The sequence below is a fragment of the Lotus japonicus genome, chromosome 5 (assembly GCF_012489685.1).
Source record: "Lotus japonicus ecotype B-129 chromosome 5, LjGifu_v1.2".
Taxonomy (NCBI): domain Eukaryota; kingdom Viridiplantae; phylum Streptophyta; class Magnoliopsida; order Fabales; family Fabaceae; genus Lotus; species Lotus japonicus.
In genome coordinates this window covers 31,073,014-31,091,493 of record NC_080045.1, presented here as the reverse complement: position 1 = coordinate 31,091,493, position 18,480 = coordinate 31,073,014, and the positions used below count along the sequence as shown (strand labels likewise).

Sequence of the window (18,480 nt, the reverse complement as noted above, 5' to 3'; positions counted from 1 at the left end):
TGGATTCTTCATATTTCCTTCTCTGCAAGTCCTTATGCTTTGTATTCTAATATCTTGCAAATGTTGCAGGAAGACAACAAATATCTTGAATTGCAGGAAGAATATGAGAATTTACTTATAAAATTCGAAACTCAGGTTTTTTACTTTTTTTTTTGTTTAAATATATTATTTATTTATGGTGGATTAGGATCATAATTTATTGCATAAGACTTTATTGTTATAGTGGAGTAGGAAATTGTTGAATGTGAGGAAGACAAGAGCATTGGACTGAAACCGTGTGTCTCAACCACACAGTAGAGTCTATTATATATAATAGGAGCAATAAATATACAATATCATTGTTACCCTATTTATGAGAAGTCCCACATGGACTAGAGATATGACCAAGATAGCCCTTATATCTGGGATAAACAATTTGGGGTTATGCCTAACCCAAATTCTAATATGATATTGGAGCCTATCTTATAGATAGTTTATTGGAGACCACCTATATGTGGGCCACTAGCAGATGTTTGTTCCTGCAAATCCCACGCTCCAGACGTCCAACCCTGGGCTTGAGGGGTGTGTGTTGAGAAGTCCCACTTTGAGTAGAGATGAGGCCAAGAATCAAGATAGCCCTTATATATAGGATAGGATATCTTCACCTTGGGCCTAACCCAAATTGTAATAATATACCATGATTATGCTACCTAATGACTATTATACAAGGTATCTAACACCCCCTCAAGCTGGAGTATATATGTCATATGCACCAAGCTTGTTACAAATATAATTACTCAAGGACCACTCAAAAGACTTACTAAAAATATCAGCTAACAAATCATTTGAATTGACAAATCTAGTGCTGATATCTCTACATAAAATCTTTTCTTTGATAAAAGTGCAATCAATCTCAATGTGTTTAGTCTTCTCATGGAACACTGGATTTGAGTCAATGTGTAAGGCTGCCTGGTTGTCACAAATAAGTGTCATCTGTGAAACATCCCCAAATCTCAGATCTTGAAGCAATTGCTTGAGTCATATAAGTTCACAAGTAGCTATAGCCATGGCTCGATATTCTGATTCTACACTTCATCTTGCGACTACACTTTGTATCTTACTCTTGGTGTTTTTCCTCCGTTGTTCTTTTGTTTCACTCTCTTCGGTGTTGACCCCGACTCACCCTCCTCTCCTTGTTTCACGGTTTTCAGATCTGAGATAAACTGGATCTGTGACTCCAGCTTCATTTTTAAAGGATTTTGGGTGTTTTATCTCCGTCTCTTCATTGTGACATAGGGTTTCTAGACTCTCTCACAACCCATCTAACCGTCATGGCGTTGTGCCGGTGTACTACGCTGATTTTAATTCCTTTATGAAGTCTCATGGCATTATACATCAGTCGAGTTGTCCACATACACCCCAACAAAATGGGGTAGCTGAGAGAAAACATAGACATATTGTAGATACTGCTCGTACTTTATTGATCAATGTTGATGCACCTTCAAAGTTTTGGGGTGAAGCTGTTTTGACTGCTAAATATTTAATAAATCAGATGCCATCGTCTGTTTTGGGTAATCAGATTCCTCATTCCATGTTGTATCCTAATGAATCTTCATTTTGTGTTCCTCCCCGTGTCTTTGGTTGTACTTGCTTTGTTCATGATCTTTCACCAGGTAGTGATAAGATGTCTTTTCGGGCTGTCAAATGTGTCTTAAGAAACACTTGTTTCAGCATTTTCAGACTAAGGATCTTGGGTATTTTCGTTACTTTCTTGGAATTGAGATAGCTCATTCAAAGTCTGGCATTGCTATTTGTCAAAAAAAGTATGCGCTTGATATTTTGGAAGATACGAGCCTTCTTGACTACAAGCTTGTGGATACTTCTATGGACCCTAATGTGAAGCTTATGCTGAACCCGGGGGAGCCTTATTCTGATCCAGGAAGATGTAGGAGGTTAGTAGTAAAGTTGAATTATTCTCTGTTAGTGTTGTCAGTCAGTTTTTAAACTCTCCTTGTGAGATTCATTGGCAGGCTGTTGTTCGGATCCTTTGATACATAAAAGGGTATTCGGGAATAGGACTTGTTTATACTGATAGAGGCCATATTAGTATTATTGGATATTCAGATGCGGATTGAGCAGGTGATGCAGGTGATAGGAGATCCACCTCTGGTTATTGTGTTTTTATAGGTGGAATCTCATCTCCTATAAGAGTAAGAAGCAAAGTATTGTTGCTAGATCAAGCACTGAAGCTGAGTGTCGTGCTATGGCTCATGTTACATGTGAGCTCTTGTGGTTGAAGCACTTACTTGAGGAGTTGAAGTTTTGTGGGATTAGTCCTATGCCTAACTCAACCCAAAAGCTAGCTCAAGAGTTGAGGGTTTCTCTACCCTTTATAAGCATTTGATTGGCCACATCTCTAGCCAATGTGGAGCTCTAACACTATGGACTTCGAATGTGACAATCAGTCAGCTTTGTATCTTTCTTCTAATACGGTTTTTCATGAACAAACAAAACATATAGAAGTTGATTGTCATTTTATTAGGGAGAAGATTCTTTGTGGTACTATCAAGACTTCTTCTGTGTCCCCGAAGGATAGCTTAAGTGGTAAGAGCTAGGGACATAAGGGTTGGGTGAGATGAAGGGTGAAGGGTCCCGGGTTTGTACCCGGAGGAGGGACTAATTTACTAACATTCCTAACAACTAACATTTGCCTATAAAAAAAAATCAAGACTTCTTTTGTTTTCTCCCAAGATCAGCTGGCTGATATTTTTACCAAGTCTTTATGGGGTCCCAGGATAAAATATATATGTGACAAGCTGGATGCATACAATTTATATGCTCCAATTTGAGGGGGAGCGTTTTATATTTGGTATATTTTATCATTAATTAGGATAGATCTTTTCTTTATTTAGGTGATTGCTATCCCTAAACTTATGGGATTACTCTTGTATATATATGTACTCAGCTTCATAGAATAATTAATCAGAATATTTCATTCAAGAGAATCTATCCTGCAATCCGGTCTTTCATGAGAGAATAAAGTGTATAAAAGTTTATTGACATTTTATCATTGAGAAAATCCTTTCTAGCATCGTGAAACCTTCTTGTGTTTGGTCCAAGAATAAGGTTGTTGATGTCATTACTAAATCATTAAGGGGTTCGAGGATATCCTCATTCATATCCTACATATGTTCCGAGATGGATGCATAAGATCTACATGCTCTAGCTTGAGGGGGTGTTGAGATATATTTTTTTGTTATTTATATTGTTTTATTTTGAATTTTTGATAGATTAGTATTATATTCATTGTACTCTTATGATATAATGTTCTGTTATGACAGGTTGGGATCAGATTTTCTTGTTATAGTTGACTAGGAAACCTTGTCTTAAAATATTTTAGTTTTGAATCATGTGAATACACATCAATTGTTCAAATACTTCTAGTTTCAAGTTTTTTAAATTGCTGATTCTTTCCTGGAAGCCAGAAGCTTCTAGACCCTAAACATGCTCATGTTTTTCATACTGCAGATAACCATGAATGAGATACAGACTGAATCATTGAGAAAACAGCTAATTGAGGCAAATTATCTTCATTCTACAGAATCTATCGACGGTTTAAATTGGGCCAGTAATGTTAACTTGAATGGGGATAAAAATGTGAGTTTTAGAGAGTCTGAGGCTATTCTTGTCATCAAGAGACTGCAAGAACAGGTTTTGTTTCTTTCGATGATGAACTGTTTCTGCTATTGCTTTAGTTTCAAAAGTTTCTCTGGTTATAGATTTTTGTAACCATTTCACGCTTTGTGCAGCATTAAAATGTATTTATATATTTTGTGACTGCTAGGCTCCCAGCTGTGTCTTGCTTAAATTTCTTTCGTTGTATTTGAAGATTAAGGTTTTGGAAAACGAAAAGCTATCGAGCCAAGAAAACCTGGATAACGTTGTTGATCTGGCAACTGAGCAGAACATATGTGCCAGGGAGAGATTTGACGAGGTAATCAGTGTTTAAACAAACAATATTTTTTGACTATGCCTTCTAATCAGATTAAAAATTGCTAACCATTTGATTATTTTTTATTCATCAGCTATGCTTACGCTTGCTCTGGTTGAATTGTTTGAGGAAGTTATAATGACTAATTTTTTTATTGCATTGTATTAGAGTAACACAAGTTGTCCCCTAAGAAGTCCGACATGGTATAAATAAACAAGTGCACAATAGTATATAAGTTAGAGGACACACACACCCATTGGCTTCAGTGCCTTAAATTTTAACATGTTATTAGAGCTGCGTATCCATAACGTCTCCTGATTCAAAAAAACAAACAATCGGGAAAAAAAAAAATCTGAAAAAGAAAAAAAAATCCGGAAAATAAAACTAAGGAAAAAAAAGCGAAGTCATATAGGCCTCTGAAACTTCGGCAAGGAGCAGATGTCTAACGATTTATGTTCCGCTTGAGTACAAGCCTAGACAAAGCAAGTCGTACGACCTCTGAGACTCAAACAAAGGATCATAAGTCTAACACTCGATGACGTTCCTTGAGTACAAGCCTAGGCAAGAAGCAAGTCGTAAGGCCTCTGAGACTCGGACAATGGAACAAAAGTGTAACACCTGATGACGTTCTGCTTGAGTATAAGCTTAGGCAAGAAGCAGGTCGTAAGGCCTCTGAGACTCAAACAAATGAGTTCAAGCCCAGACAAGAAGGAAGGAAAAAAATGGAGTCCCACTTGAAGGGGGAGAATAAACAAGTGTACAATAGTATATAAGTTAAAGAACAAACACACCCATTGCCTTAAGTGCCTTAAGGTTTTGTGGTGATGTGAATGTAACTTAAATTCTACACATTGGACCTAATATGAACAAGTGATTCTAGATGGGGACATCCTGAATTTGTGATTTACAAGTTGTATATTTTATCAATTACTGCTATAAGTGTATAAGGGTAGAATAGGGATATGTAAATATCGACAGCTGGATACAGCTGTAATGACAGCTGTTATTAGTTAGGATTCAGTTAGGATTTGATAACTGAATAGTTAGCTTGAAGAGCAAGCTACCAGCACTCTATATAAGTCATCTACTCACTATTGTAATATTCAGCATAATGAAAATAGAAATTCAGTTTCAGATTCTGTTACAGTTTCTCTCTCTTCTCTCTCTCTCCTTTTCTCGTTTTCTCTGGTTCTATCATGGTATCTAGAGCTTAGGTTCAATGGCAGAAGCTTCATCTTCAACGCTTCCCTCATCTTCTTCTTCTACGCTTCCCTCATCTTCTTCTTTGCATGAGAAAGCTTTGACTCATGCTGTCATCAAGCTTGATGACACGAATTTCTACTCCTGGAAACAACTGGTTGAAGGAGTGATTAGGGCTCACAAATTGCAGAAATTCATTCAAGATCCACTGCAAATTCCAGAACAGTTCTTGACTGAGGAAGATCGATTGACAGAAACAGTGAATTCAGCATACTCTGAATGGGAGCAACAAGATTCTACTTTGTTTACTTGGTTGCTCTCAACACTATCTGCTTCTCTTCTTCCTACAGTGGTTCAGTGTCGACATTCATGGCAGATCTGGGAGGAAATTCATACTTTCTTCAACGCACATTCCAAGGCTCAATCTACTCAACTGCGCTCTGAATTGAAGACAATCACAAAAGGAACAAAGACTGCTACAGAGTATCTCAAGCGAATCAAGACTATTGTCAATACACTGACTTCGATTGGTGAGCCAGTTCTGTTTCGTGATCATCTTGAAGCCATCTTTGATGGACTTCCAGATGAGTATAGTGCGTTGATGACTGTGATTTACAGTCGTGACACCTTTTTCACCATCTCTGAAGTTGAGGCCATGGTGATTGCTCATGAAGCACGCTTTGAGCGCATGAAGAAGAAGCAGCATGCAGATTCCACTGCATCTGTTTTTCTTACCCAAGTTCCTTCTCAGATTCCTGCACCAGTGTCGCAACCACCACCGGTGGCCAATCCTTCTCCATCGTCTCCGTGGCAACCACCTTCAGCGTCACAATCTGCGGTGCAGAGTGATGAGCACGATCGCGACAATGGAGGAAGCATCAATGGCAACTATGGAGGTAGCTATGGCCGTGGACGCGGTCGCGGGAGAGGTCGCAGCACTCTCCAGTGTACGTTTTGTCACAAGTTTGGTCATGATGTTAGTTCTTGCTGGTCGAAGCCTGCGACAGCATCGAATGGTTCGAATGGTGCTATTGGTCAATCCAATTTTGGAAATTCGACTACTGCACCCAATTTAGGGTTTTCTGGAGCTCAATTTGGGAATTTAGGGTTTCCTAATGCTCAATTTGGGGGTTTTGGTCCCTACACGAATTTAGGGTTTCCTGGAGCAAATTTGGGATTTTCTGGACTCAATTTAGGGTTCTCTGGAGGAAATCTGGGATTTCCTAATGCTCAATATGGAGGTTTTGGTCCCTATACTGGTCTTGGAGCTGGAATGCACAATCCTTTTGGTCCTTGGTGTGCACCTCCTACTGTACATGGTACTTGGGGCTCTCAATTTTCTGCCAGACCACAACAACAGGCAGGAGCTATTCCCAGAGGTTTTACTCCTCCTACTGCACCACCTCAAGCACCACCACAAGCAATGCTTGCTACTGTTCCTTCTCAGGGTCCTTCTCCTACTGCAGCTGCAGCAGCAGTACAGTGGTTTCCTGACTCTGGTGCTACTCACCATGTCACCAATAACCCTGCTGTGTTTGTTGATAACAGTCCAGTGAGCTCCTCAGAACAGATTTACATGGGCAATGGTCAAGGATTGCCTATTCAATCCATAGGTTCAGCTTCTCTTCCCTCAATTTTTAACCCTAAAGCTGTTCTTATTCTTAATAAACTGTTGTTAGTTCCTTCCATTACAAAGAATCTTGTTTCTGTTAGTAGGTTTGCTAGGGATAACAATGTGTATTTTTCCTTTCATGCTACTTACTGTTGTGTTCGTAATCAGGACACCTCTGAGCTTCTTCTCACAGGACGTGTGGGTGAAGATGGTCTCTACTCCTTTGATGGACCTCTCACTCGAGCTTCTTTGTCCTCAAGCCAGTCTTCTTCAGCACTTTCCTTTCGGCATCACCAGGCTGCTCTTGTCTCACAGCCTAGGGTCAATAAAGCAGTTTTTGCTACCAGTAGTAGTTTACCTTCTTTGTCTTCTTTTACACAATCCAACACTCACGCTGATGTTGTTGATAGTAGTAGCAGTAGCAATATTTCTTTGTATGATTTGTGGCACTATAGAATGGGTCATCCCCATCATGATGTACTCAAACTTGCTTTATCTCATTATAATATACCAATTCCCAGCAATAAAAGCATATTTTCATTTTGCAAAGCTTGTTGCTTAGGAAAATCTCATAGATTGCCTTCTTCTTTGTCTTCTACCACTTACTTCCTTTTGAATTAGTTTTTGCAGACCTTTGGGGGCCTTCCTCCAAAGAGTCATCTTGTGGATTTTATTACTTTCTTACTTGTGTTGATGCATTCACTCGCTTTACCTGGATTTTTCCTTTGAAAAGAAAATCAGATACATGTGCTACTTTTCTTAATTTTCAATCCATGGTTGAACTTCAGTTTGGTCACAAACTCAAAAGTGTTCAAACTGATGGAGGAGGGGAGTTTAAACCCTTAATCTCTCATTTTACAAATCTGGGAGTTGTTCACAGGTTAACATGTCCTCACACACACCATCAAAATGGTAGTGTGGAAAGGAAACATAGGCATATTGTAGAGACTGGTCTTACTCTTCTTTCCCATGCTAAAATTCCTCTTGAATATTGGGATCATGCCTTCTTAGCTGCCACTTATCTAATAAATAGGATGCCTACTGCTACTCTTCAAGGACACAGTCCCTTCTCCAAACTTTATGGCAAACTTCCAGATTATAAAAGCCTCAAAATCTTTGGTTCAGCTTGTTTTCCTTATCTTAGACCCTATAACTCTAATAAATTGTCTCTTCATTCTAAAGAATGTGTGTTCATTGGCTATTCATCTAGTCACAAAGGTTACAAATGCCTAGATTCTACAGGAAGAATATATGTTTCAAGGGATGTATTGTTTCATGAACATAGATTTCCCTATGAGGAACTGTTTCACACAGCAAGCTCTCCTTGTACCTCAGATGATCTGTGCAATCCAGTATCTCATATTCCTCTTATTTCTAGAGGATTGCCTGCAGATCAGCCACCTGCAGTGCCTATTTTTCAACCTCAGGAAGCTCCAGCACCTTCTGTACAAGAGCATTCTATCTCTCAGCCAGCAGCAAGTGCTCAATCAGGCCAGTCAGCCACTGTTGCACAGCCAGTGAGTCTTATTTCCTCAGATTCTTCACAACAGCCTAGTTCTCCAGCACCTTCAGAGGCTCCTCTCTGTGGAGAGTCTGTTCCCACATCAGTTGCAATTGTTCCTGCAAATACTCATCCAATGCAAACTAGAGCTAAATCTGGTATTGTCAAGCCAAGGCTCCAGCCTACACTTCTTCTTACTCAGGCTGAGCCTACATCAGTTAAACAAGCTTTGGGGGATCAGAAATGGTTTAAGGCTATTAGAAATTGGGAGGCCTATACTCAACCACAAAAGCTAGCTCAAGAGTTGAGGTTTGCACAACCCTTATAAACACTTGATTGGCCTTATCTCTAGCCAATGTGGGACTTCTAACACACCCCCTCACGTCCAGGATTGAACAGACTGGAACGTGGGAACAACAACGGGTGGCCCAAATATGGGAGGTCTCCACACAACAAATGGATCTAGGATAGGCTCTGATACCATATTAGAAATTGGGAGGCCTATACTCAACCACAAAAGCTAGCTCAAGAGTTGAGGTTTGCACAACCCTTATAAACACTTGATTGGCCTTATCTCTAGCCAATGTGGGACTTCTAACAAAGGCTATGCAAGAGGAGTATGATGCTCTCATGCATAATGGTACATGGTCCCTAGTGCCTCTTCCACCACATAGAAAACCAGTGGGCTGCAAATGGATCTTCAGAATAAAGGAAAATCAGGATGGTTCAGTTAACAAGTACAAGGCTAGGTTGGTAGCTAAGGGCTATAGTCAAGTTCATGGTTTTGATTATTCAGAAACCTTCTCACCAGTGCTCAAGCCCATCACAATTCGTCTCATTCTCTCATTGGCAATCTCTCAAGGATGGCCTATTCAGCAATTGGATGTAAATAATGCATTTTTGAATGGTTTACTAGAAGAGGAAGTGTATATGTCTCAGCCACCTGGATTTGAACAAGGGAATAAGGCTCTAGTGTGTAAGTTACACAAAGCTCTTTATGGACTTAAACAGGCTCCTAGGGCCTGGTTTCAAAAGCTGAAGGAGGCTCTTCTTCACTTTGGTTTTACTGCAAGTAAATGTGACCCATCTTTGTTCACATATAACACTTCTCAGGGTTGTATTTACATGCTCATCTATGTAGATGACATAATCATCACAGGGGCTTCTATGCCTCAAATTCAGCAACTTATTGACAAACTTCACTCTACTTTTGCCCTCAAGCAACTTGGCCAGCTGGATTACTTTCTTGGAGTGCAGGTTTCCCACTTGTCTAATGGCACTTTGTTGCTTAATCAAACCAAATACATTACTGATCTGCTGGACAAGGCTGGGATGAGTGATGCAGCTAGTTTTTCAACTCCTATGCAGCATGGTCTTAAACTCTCAAGACATGGTGGCACTCTCATGTCTGATCCAACCTTGTATCGAAGTATTGTGGGGGCTCTTCAGTATGCAACAATTACCAGGCCAGAAATTGCTTTTTCTGTGAACAAAGTGTGTCAGTTTTTAGCTCAGCCACATGAAGAGCACTGGAAGGCAGTAAAGAGAATCTTAAGATATCTCAAAGGGACTATCTCTCATGGGGTTGTTCTGCAACCTTGTTCTCTCAGCAAACCTCTTCCTCTTGTTGCATTCTGTGATGCAGATTTGGGGGCTGATCCAGATGATAGGAGGTCTACATCTGGATCATGTGTCTTCCTTGGTCCCAATCTCATCTCTTGGACAGCTAAAAAGCAGACTTTTGTAGCAAGATCCAGCACTGAGGCAGAATATAGGAGCTTGGCCAACACCACAGCAGAACTTTTATGGGTCCAGTCTCTCCTTACTGAGTTGCATCTTCCATTTCAAACACCTCTGATTCTCTGTGACAACATGAGTACAGTGTTGCTCACACATAATCCCATTCTTCATTCCAGAACTAAACACATGGAAATGAACATTTTTTTTGTAAGAGAAAGGGTTCAGGCAAAGCAACTTGTGGTTCAACACATCTCTTCAGAGCATCAGAAAGCTGACATCTTTACAAAGGCCCTACCCCCCACTCGGTTTCAGTTTCTAAGGGACAAACTGAATGTGCTTGACAAACACAAGTTTGTGCAACCACCTTCAGTTTGTGGGGGTGTATAAGTGTATAAGGGTAGAATAGGGATATGTAAATATCGACAGCTGGATACAGCTGTAATGACAGCTGTTATTAGTTAGGATTCAGTTAGGATTTGATAACTGAATAGTTAGCTTGAAGAGCAAGCTACCAGCACTCTATATAAGTCATCTACTCACTATTGTAATATTCAGCATAATGAAAATAGAAATTCAGTTTCAGATTCTGTTACAGTTTCTCTCTCTTCTCTCTCTCTCCTTTTCTCGTTTTCTCTGGTTCTATCAACTGCAAATAAGATTCATCATTCATCATTGTATATCCAAATTTAGCACCGACAAGTTGTCTTTACTGAATTTTGGATAGGCAGGTATGGACATGGTTGAATTCATATAAAAATGTGTCTCTTATTTCCTAATTCATATTTCTTATTTGGTTATTCCTGAATTTTGTTTCATTTTCTTAGCTCTACAAAGAGCTTATAAATGCACAGGAGGCAGCTCGACTGGCTATTGAACAGCTTACTTCCAGTAATATTATGAGCAACATTAATGTAAGCATTTAATGCTTTTTAGCTGTCATCAACATTTGACTTCTTGCTTCTTTATTATGTCTTCATGATTATATACACGTGTACAATTTTAAAATTTTAATGTATTTATATCTTATAAAACTGATTCTTGAAGCTTTATGTAGGATGAACATTTTGACTTTGTAAGCAATGTTTTCATGGGAGTTCAAGAAATAATGTCCGAAGTACAAAACTCAAAGGAAGCAGTTCAAAGTGTTATGTTGATTGTTGATGATGCTACTAGAAGTTTATCTGCACTCCGTGATATGTTCCTTGTAAGTACCTTAGAGGCACTATATAGTTAAAAAGAAATCGCCAAGTGTTTATTTCCTATAATGTCTTGGGTAGCAAATTTTTGGCTTTTTAATCAATAATTGTTTCTAAACTTAATATAAATTTTATTTTATGGTTTGGTGCAGGATTTCAAAACCTCAGTAGCTCAGGATTCTGCAGAACAAAATTTAATTTGGAGTAATTATCAGAAGTTAATTTCTTGCTTGAGAGAAAAAGTATCTACGATTGAGAATGAGAAGGTGGAATTTCCTCTCTATTATGATATATTTTCTATTTGAATCTGGGTGATACCCTAGTTTGTCATGATATTTGTGCTGTAGATTCTTCTGGACAGTCGATTAGCTGATCTGCAAAAAGATCTTCGGGAAACTGAACTAGATTCTAAGAATTCCCAAAATTCTTTGCAGGTGAATCTTTATTTTGTGATAAGCTATCTGTAATATTTTTTTTAGTCTAAATGATGAATTTTGCAAAGAGAAGACATTGACATTCATTATTGTTACAGGAACGTTTAGGACAGCAGGAATTGGAAAATGAAGAGCTGATTTCTTATCTTCAAACTCTTGAAAAAGATATATCAGGTTTAACTTCATCTTCAGTGGCCAAGGAAAGGGAAACTCTAAGAAGAGATCTTGAGAAGGTAAAAAGCAAATTGAAGGAAGCTGAGGCTAAGCTTAAGATTGCTGTCCAAGAGAAAACAAAACTTGAGGTTGTTTCTGCTTTATCCAATTTTTTATTTTTCTTTTTGTCATTTAATGATATGTTTTTGCTTTATCAAAAGATCTTTTGTTTCATTATAAGATATTGACATATGAAAGTCGTATAATTTTGTTGCTGAACATATTTAATCTACCTCAGGGTGAGAAAGCCCATGCTGAACGAGAGATCAAACGGTTGCATGGTCAGAACTCTCTTCTTGAACGTGACATCAGTAAACGTGATTCACTTGCTGGCAGAAGACGTGATTCAATTGTTGAAAGGAGTGGAAAGATGTTTGATCCCAAAAGACAAAAGGGTGTTTCATTTTCTATGGAACAAACATTACAGGTTCTGACATTGGGATATGATATATGCTTGCAGTACTAGTTATAAATAACTAATTGTAGCAAAGAAAGAGTATATTTTAACTGAGCTTTTGTTAATTGACTGACGTGGTTTTATTGAAATTTGGCAAAATTTGTTCTCAGTTATTTGCATATGTATATACATGTGTTATTGACAGAAAAGAAAATGGGAGACATAGAATGGAATCCATGTAACTCAGTGGAGGATAATATCTATATATATAATAAAGAGTCATAAATTTGCACAAGGGTTTGTAGTTACCATAATCACAATAACATACAATACCTAATCAACCCATAATTACTATATTTACATTATTTCTACCACCCCCTCAAGCAGAGGCATATATATTATATGCACCAAGCTTGTTACATATATAATATAACTAATTTGAAGACCTCAATGACTTGGTGAAGGCATCTGTCAGTTGATCATTGGAATTGACGAAGCTAGTGGTTATGTCTGAATAATATCTTATCTCTAATGAAATACTAATCTATCTTTTCTCTAATGCCGGCATCACCACTCGCGCTGCTCGTTTGCAGCTGAGAGACATGGTGGAAGACTCTGATACCAATTGATAAGAATCTTGGAGAGCCCAAGGCCTTATAAACCCCATATCAGAATCTCATACTTACCATGTGGGACTCAAGTCCCTTACGTTGCAATTGGGTCCTAACAGATGACCATGAAGGAAGCATTCTTGATATCATATTGGTAGAGGTTAGTGGCAAATACCTGCAATGGACAAAAATAATGTGAAAGGTGCCAGTTTTGGCACACGATTAAAAATCTCGTGATAATTCTTGGCAAAAACTTGTGTTATCCTTTGGCCACTAGATGTGCCTTAAGACGATCAACCGTACCATCAGAACCAAATTTATCTGGGGAAATCCACCAACAACCTACAACAGCTTCCCTAAGGAAGTGGAATAAGGTCCCTTGTACCTGGTTTGAAGTTCATGAACTATGATTTCTCTCTACCACGATGGGCTACGGCATCACTGGACGTCTTAGGAGAAGACACAAAGGACAAGGTATGGGTACAAGTATAATAGGAAGGAGATAAACAATGATAGCTCAAATTGACATAATGTGGCGAAGGATTCCAAGTTAAGCATATATATTTTCCAAAGTGCAATAGGGAGATCAAGCATGGATGGCACAGCCGAAGTCGGAGGGGATGAAGGAGTTGGCTTTGGGTGGGAGTTAAAAGTGTGACAGTTACTAGTCGACTGTGGTAGAGACGAGGGATGTTGATGAATGTGATACACTCTTGAAGAGGCGGTAGTATGGTAGGATGCATTAGAGCATGAAACATCTCTTACAGATCTAAAGTAAACAAAGAATAGGAGGGGGAAGTGGTAAGCTAGTGGAGATAGACTCAATACATAGGAAGTGGATGTGGATACAAAGAAGGGAACAGACTCGAGGAGGGTAACATTAGCTGATTTCAGAGCTTTGGCGTTAATAGTGGGCTGTCGTCCTCTATGAATAAACTTGAATTCTGAGGTGTTGAGAGGTCCAACAATGACTAGAGATATGGTCAAAATTGTCCTTATAAAGGGTAGAACAATCCTCACCCATGAGCTAGCTTTTGGGGTAGAGATAGATCTAACCTGAACTCTAAAATGGCATCATATATTATCTTGCACCTGTTTATTGGGCCACCCATAAATGAGCCACCTGGAGGTATCCAGTCCTCCAAAGTTAACGTTCTAGATGTCCAGCCATGGGCGCGAGGGGTTCATGTTGAGAGGTCCCACATTGACCAAAATAGTCCTTATTGTTGAGATATCTATTTGGATATATCTCTTGTAAATAAGTAGGATATCTTATCTTTAATTACAAGGTATCTAACACTTATAAAGAGTAGAACAATCCTCAGCTCCGAGCTAGCTTTTATGGTAGACTTAGGTCTAATCTGAATTCTAAGACGAGGTTTCGGCAGGGAGACATGGCTACCATGTTAGTCTCATAGTTTGATGGTTCCTGCTGATATGACTAGGTATCTCCGAGCCAGAAGACAAACGTCGATGCACATTCACGGAACAAGTTTTTTTTTGTTGAGCTCCGTCAGCTCTACTTGAGAAAACGGAACAAGGAGTCACAAAGGCCCAAGACGGATGAACTAAGGTCAGATTTGGGATGGGAAAAGTGGTGTGACTTAAATTTCCAGAAATGGCTGGTGATGCATGACAGAGAGTGGCAGCATGTGAAATTGCATCTAGAGTCTAGACCAGAATGGCATGTGAGAGTGTGTGAATTATCCAATGGCAATGGGTTCACGTAGATTTATGGGAGGTGATCATGGTGGTGGTTTCACTGTTCGGAAATAATTATTGACGGAGGTGACAATGGTGAATAGAGATTGATAGCTACGGTTGTAAAATTGGCTCTTAACTTGCTGGAATGAGGACATGTTAGTGAATTTCCACAACTAGAGTTTTACATGGTTTTTATAAACTTTTGCAGTAAGGGCAGTAGGTCCATTCGATAATCACGGATTAGGATTACGAGACATATAGAACATAATTCGTGTCTCTCAATTACACTCCAGTGGATAACACACTCGCACTTAGTCGTAAGTACAATTATACAAGTGTTTTTATAGTTACTGTAATCACAATAATATACAACCCAATCAATACCTAATTAACCCATAATTACTCTATTATTTCTAATATGTGTAAAAGAATCCTTTCCTAATTCATGATTTTCTTTACAATATGCTATGCCTTGTTGAAAACTGTAAATGAGAAAACTGATTAACATTGATTTGTAAAAGCTTCAGATTCAAGAGATTACATCAGTATTTATAGAAGAGCACTTAGCTTGTTGATCAAGCTAACAATCCTAACTGATTCTGTTATGACAGCTGTTATGACAGCTCAGCATAACTAACTATCTAACTGATTCTGTTATGACAGCTGTTATGACAGCTCAGCATAACTAACTATGACAGCTAACACTAACTAACCCTATAACTGACTGCATACACAGTCAGCAAGCTAACTAACAGTAGCTTCTCTTACACGTTACATAGTGTACTCTAATAGACCCCCTCAAACTCAAGGTGGTGAGGAAAGGATTTTCTCAGCCACATGGAGTTTGGAACGAAGAAGCTCAAACCGGGTTGGAGAAAGAGCCTTGGTAAAAATATCTGCAAGCTGGTCTTCAGAAGGAATATGGTGAACAAAGAGAGAGCCATTCAGCACCTTTTCCCTGACAAAAAAGATATCAAGCTCCATATGCTTTGTTCTGGTGTGCAGAACAGGGTTGTGTGTTAAAGCCACAGCCCCCATGTTGTCACAGAAAACTCTAGGAGAAGAAAAGGGGACCTTGAGCTCTTGCAACAAAGATTGTATCCAAAGTAACTCAGCAGAAGTATTGGCAAGGCTCCTGTATTCAGCCTCAGTACTGGACCTAGCAACTAAGGTTTGCTTTTTGGAACTCCAAGACACCAAGTTAGGACCAAAAAACACACAAGATCCTGAGGTGGACCTTCTGTCATCAGGGTCAGAACCCCAATCAGCATCACAAAATGCAACAAGAGGAACTGTAGAGGACAAGGAACAAGGATTGAGGTGAAGACCATGATGAATAGTACCCTTAAGATACCTTAAAATACGTTTGACAGCCTTCCAATGATCTTCTAAGGGCTGGCTAAGAAACTGGCAAACTTTATTCACAGCAAAACTGATTTCTGGCCTTGTGAGAGTAGCATACTGCAGGGCACCAACAATGGACCTGTACAAGGTTGGATCTGCAAAATAATCAGATCCATACTTGCTCAACTTGGCACCACCAATCATAGGAGTAGAAATACCCTTTGCTTCCCCCATTTCAGCTCTTTCAAGTAAATCATGTATGTACTTGGTTTGAGTTAAAAGCAAGGACCTATCTTTCAAGTGATGAACCTGAACTCCAAGAAAATAATCAAGCTGACCCAGTTGCTTCAGAGAAAATTCAGAGTCAAGATTCTGCACTACTTGCTGTACCAAAGGCAGAGAATTGCCAGTAATGATGATATCATCCACATAAACAAGAATGTATATGACTGAACCTTTTATGTAAAAAGTAAACAAGGATGGATCACACTTGCTAGGTGTGAACCCATACTTAACTAAGGCTGACTTTAACCTTTCAAACCATGCTCTAGGGGCCTGTTTGAGGCCATAGAGAGCTTTGTGTAGCTTGCACACAAGTGTAGTATCTGAATTCTGAAAACCAGTAGGTTGAGTCATATAAACCTCCTCTTGGAGAGCTCCATTAAGAAAGGCATTATTCACATCTAATTGGTGAATATGCCACTGCTTGGTGATGGCCAAAGTGAGAATAAGTCTGATTGTAATAGGTTTGACCACTGGTGAAAACGTTTCTGAATAGTCAAAGCCTTTAACTTGATGATATCCTTTGGCAACAAGCCTAGCTTTATACCTATTAATGGTTCCATCTGCATTCTCTTTAATTCTAAATACCCATTTGCATCCAATAGGCTTCCTATCCTTAGGAAGAGGGACTAAAGTCCAGGTACCATTAGCCATCAAAGCATCATATTCTGCCTGCATTGCAGTTTGCCATTTGGGATCCTTAAGAGCCTGTTTGGTAGTTGTTGGTTCTGCCTGAGTAAGAAGCAAGGTGGGGAACAATCTAGGCATGACAATGCCAGACTTGGCCCTTGTCTGCATAGGGTGAACATTCCCAACTGGTTGAGGAACAGAACCAGCAGAAGAAGATGTAGATGACTGATGTCCTTGGGCTGCTGAACCAGAAGAAGCTGAGGGCAAGGGAGAATGCATGGGCTGCTGCTGGACAGAAGAAACACTGTCTGCATTGTGCTCAGGAGAAGGTGCAGAAATAGCAGCAGCAGTATTAGGTTGCTGAATGTGTGCAGCAGCAGGTATGAGAGGAATAACAGAAGACAATCCTTGTCCAGAAGTTGCACTCTCATTAGGATTAAACAGTGCATGATAGGGGTATGTAAACTCATCAAAAATGACATCCTTGGAGATGTATATCTTGCCTTCATTGTCCATGCACTTGTAACCCTGATGTGTAGAAGAGTATCCAATAAACACACAAAGCTTGGATCTCAAAGACAACTTGGAGTGAGTATAAGGTCTGAGATGTGGATAACAAGCACAGCCAAAGACCTTGAGAAGCTTATAATCAGGTTGCACCTTGAAGAGCTTAAAGTAAGGACTAACATTGCCCAAAACTGAGGTAGGCAATCTGTTGATGAGAAACACAGCTGCAAGGAAAGCATGATCCCAAAACTGATATGGCAAATGAGCATGTGCTAGCAAGGAAAGACCTGTTTCAATTATATGGCGATGCTTGCGCTCTACACTACCATTTTGATGATGTGTGTAGGGACAAGTAAGCCTATGAACAATCCCTAACTTAGTGAAATAGGGTGTTAAAGGCTTAAATTCTGTTCCATTATCAGTTTGAACTGATTTAAGTTTTAAACTGAATTTTAACTCAACCATGGCTTGAAACTGAAGGAAAACAGAACATGTATCAGACTTCTTCTTAATGGGAAAAATCCAAGTAAAGCGAGAATAGGCATCAACACAAGTAAGAAAGTATGAAAATCCACAAGAGGACTCAATGGAAGCTGGTCCCCATAAATCAGCAAACACAAGTTCCAAAGGAGAATGATAAACAGTACTAGAAGAATGAGAAGGTAGTCTATGTGATTTAGAGAGACAACAAGCTGAACAAACTGTAAATTTTGCTCTATTAGGTACTGGAATATTACAACTATTGAGAGCTGAATGCAAAGCCTCATGATGAGGATGTCCTAGTCTAGAATGCCATAAACCATAAGAGGTTGGGCATACAATAGTAGATGATTTATTACTAGAACTAGGAATAGTAGAACTAGGGAAAACAGCTGACAAGGCAGAAACTGAATCTGAAACAGCAACTGGAGGCAAGGAACTTGGAACTTGAACAGAAGATCTCTTGGAAAGAGAAGGAGTGTGCATGCCTTCAAAGACATACAAGCCATCTGGACCAACATGACCTTTAAGAAGAACCCTAGATGTGACCTGACATTTCACAACACAAAAAGAGGAGTGAAACTCAAAGTAAACATTATTATCGCTTGCAAATTTACTCACACTAACCAGATTTTTGGTTATATCAGGAACTAAAAGCA

General features: G+C 39.2%; 2 protein-coding genes across 3 annotated transcripts in view; both read left to right on the top strand.

The window, feature by feature from the left end:
- Positions 1-18,480, top strand: part of LOC130721030 (kinesin-like protein KIN-7O) — a 34,954-nt gene that overhangs the window by 7,032 nt on the left and 9,442 nt on the right. The window contains exons 16-24 of one of the 2 annotated variants that reach the window (XM_057571754.1): positions 70-135; positions 3,508-3,690; positions 3,869-3,973; positions 10,848-10,934; positions 11,078-11,227; positions 11,372-11,485; positions 11,567-11,653; positions 11,752-11,955; positions 12,105-12,293. In XM_057571754.1, the coding sequence (XP_057427737.1) occupies positions 70-135; positions 3,508-3,690; positions 3,869-3,973; positions 10,848-10,934; positions 11,078-11,227; positions 11,372-11,485; positions 11,567-11,653; positions 11,752-11,955; positions 12,105-12,293 (1,185 nt within the window). Of the gene's footprint in view, positions 1-69; positions 136-3,507; positions 3,691-3,823; positions 3,974-10,847; positions 10,935-11,077; positions 11,228-11,371; positions 11,486-11,566; positions 11,654-11,751; positions 11,956-12,104; positions 12,294-18,480 lie in introns of both variants that reach the window. The other variant, XM_057571753.1, reaches the window with a different exon arrangement.
- Positions 3,989-7,091, top strand: LOC130721031 (uncharacterized). Its single transcript, XM_057571755.1, has 2 exons — positions 3,989-6,783; positions 6,951-7,091. Exons 1-2 carry the CDS (start codon positions 5,190-5,192, stop codon positions 6,959-6,961), a joined length of 1,605 nt encoding a protein of 534 aa, XP_057427738.1. The 5' UTR covers positions 3,989-5,189; the 3' UTR covers positions 6,962-7,091.

Bases quoted from the DNA above. Each gene is read 5' to 3' on its own strand.
- LOC130721031 (XM_057571755.1), top strand. From the start codon at position 5,190: ATGGCAGAAGCTTCATCTTCAACGCTTCCCTCATCTTCTTCTTCTACG.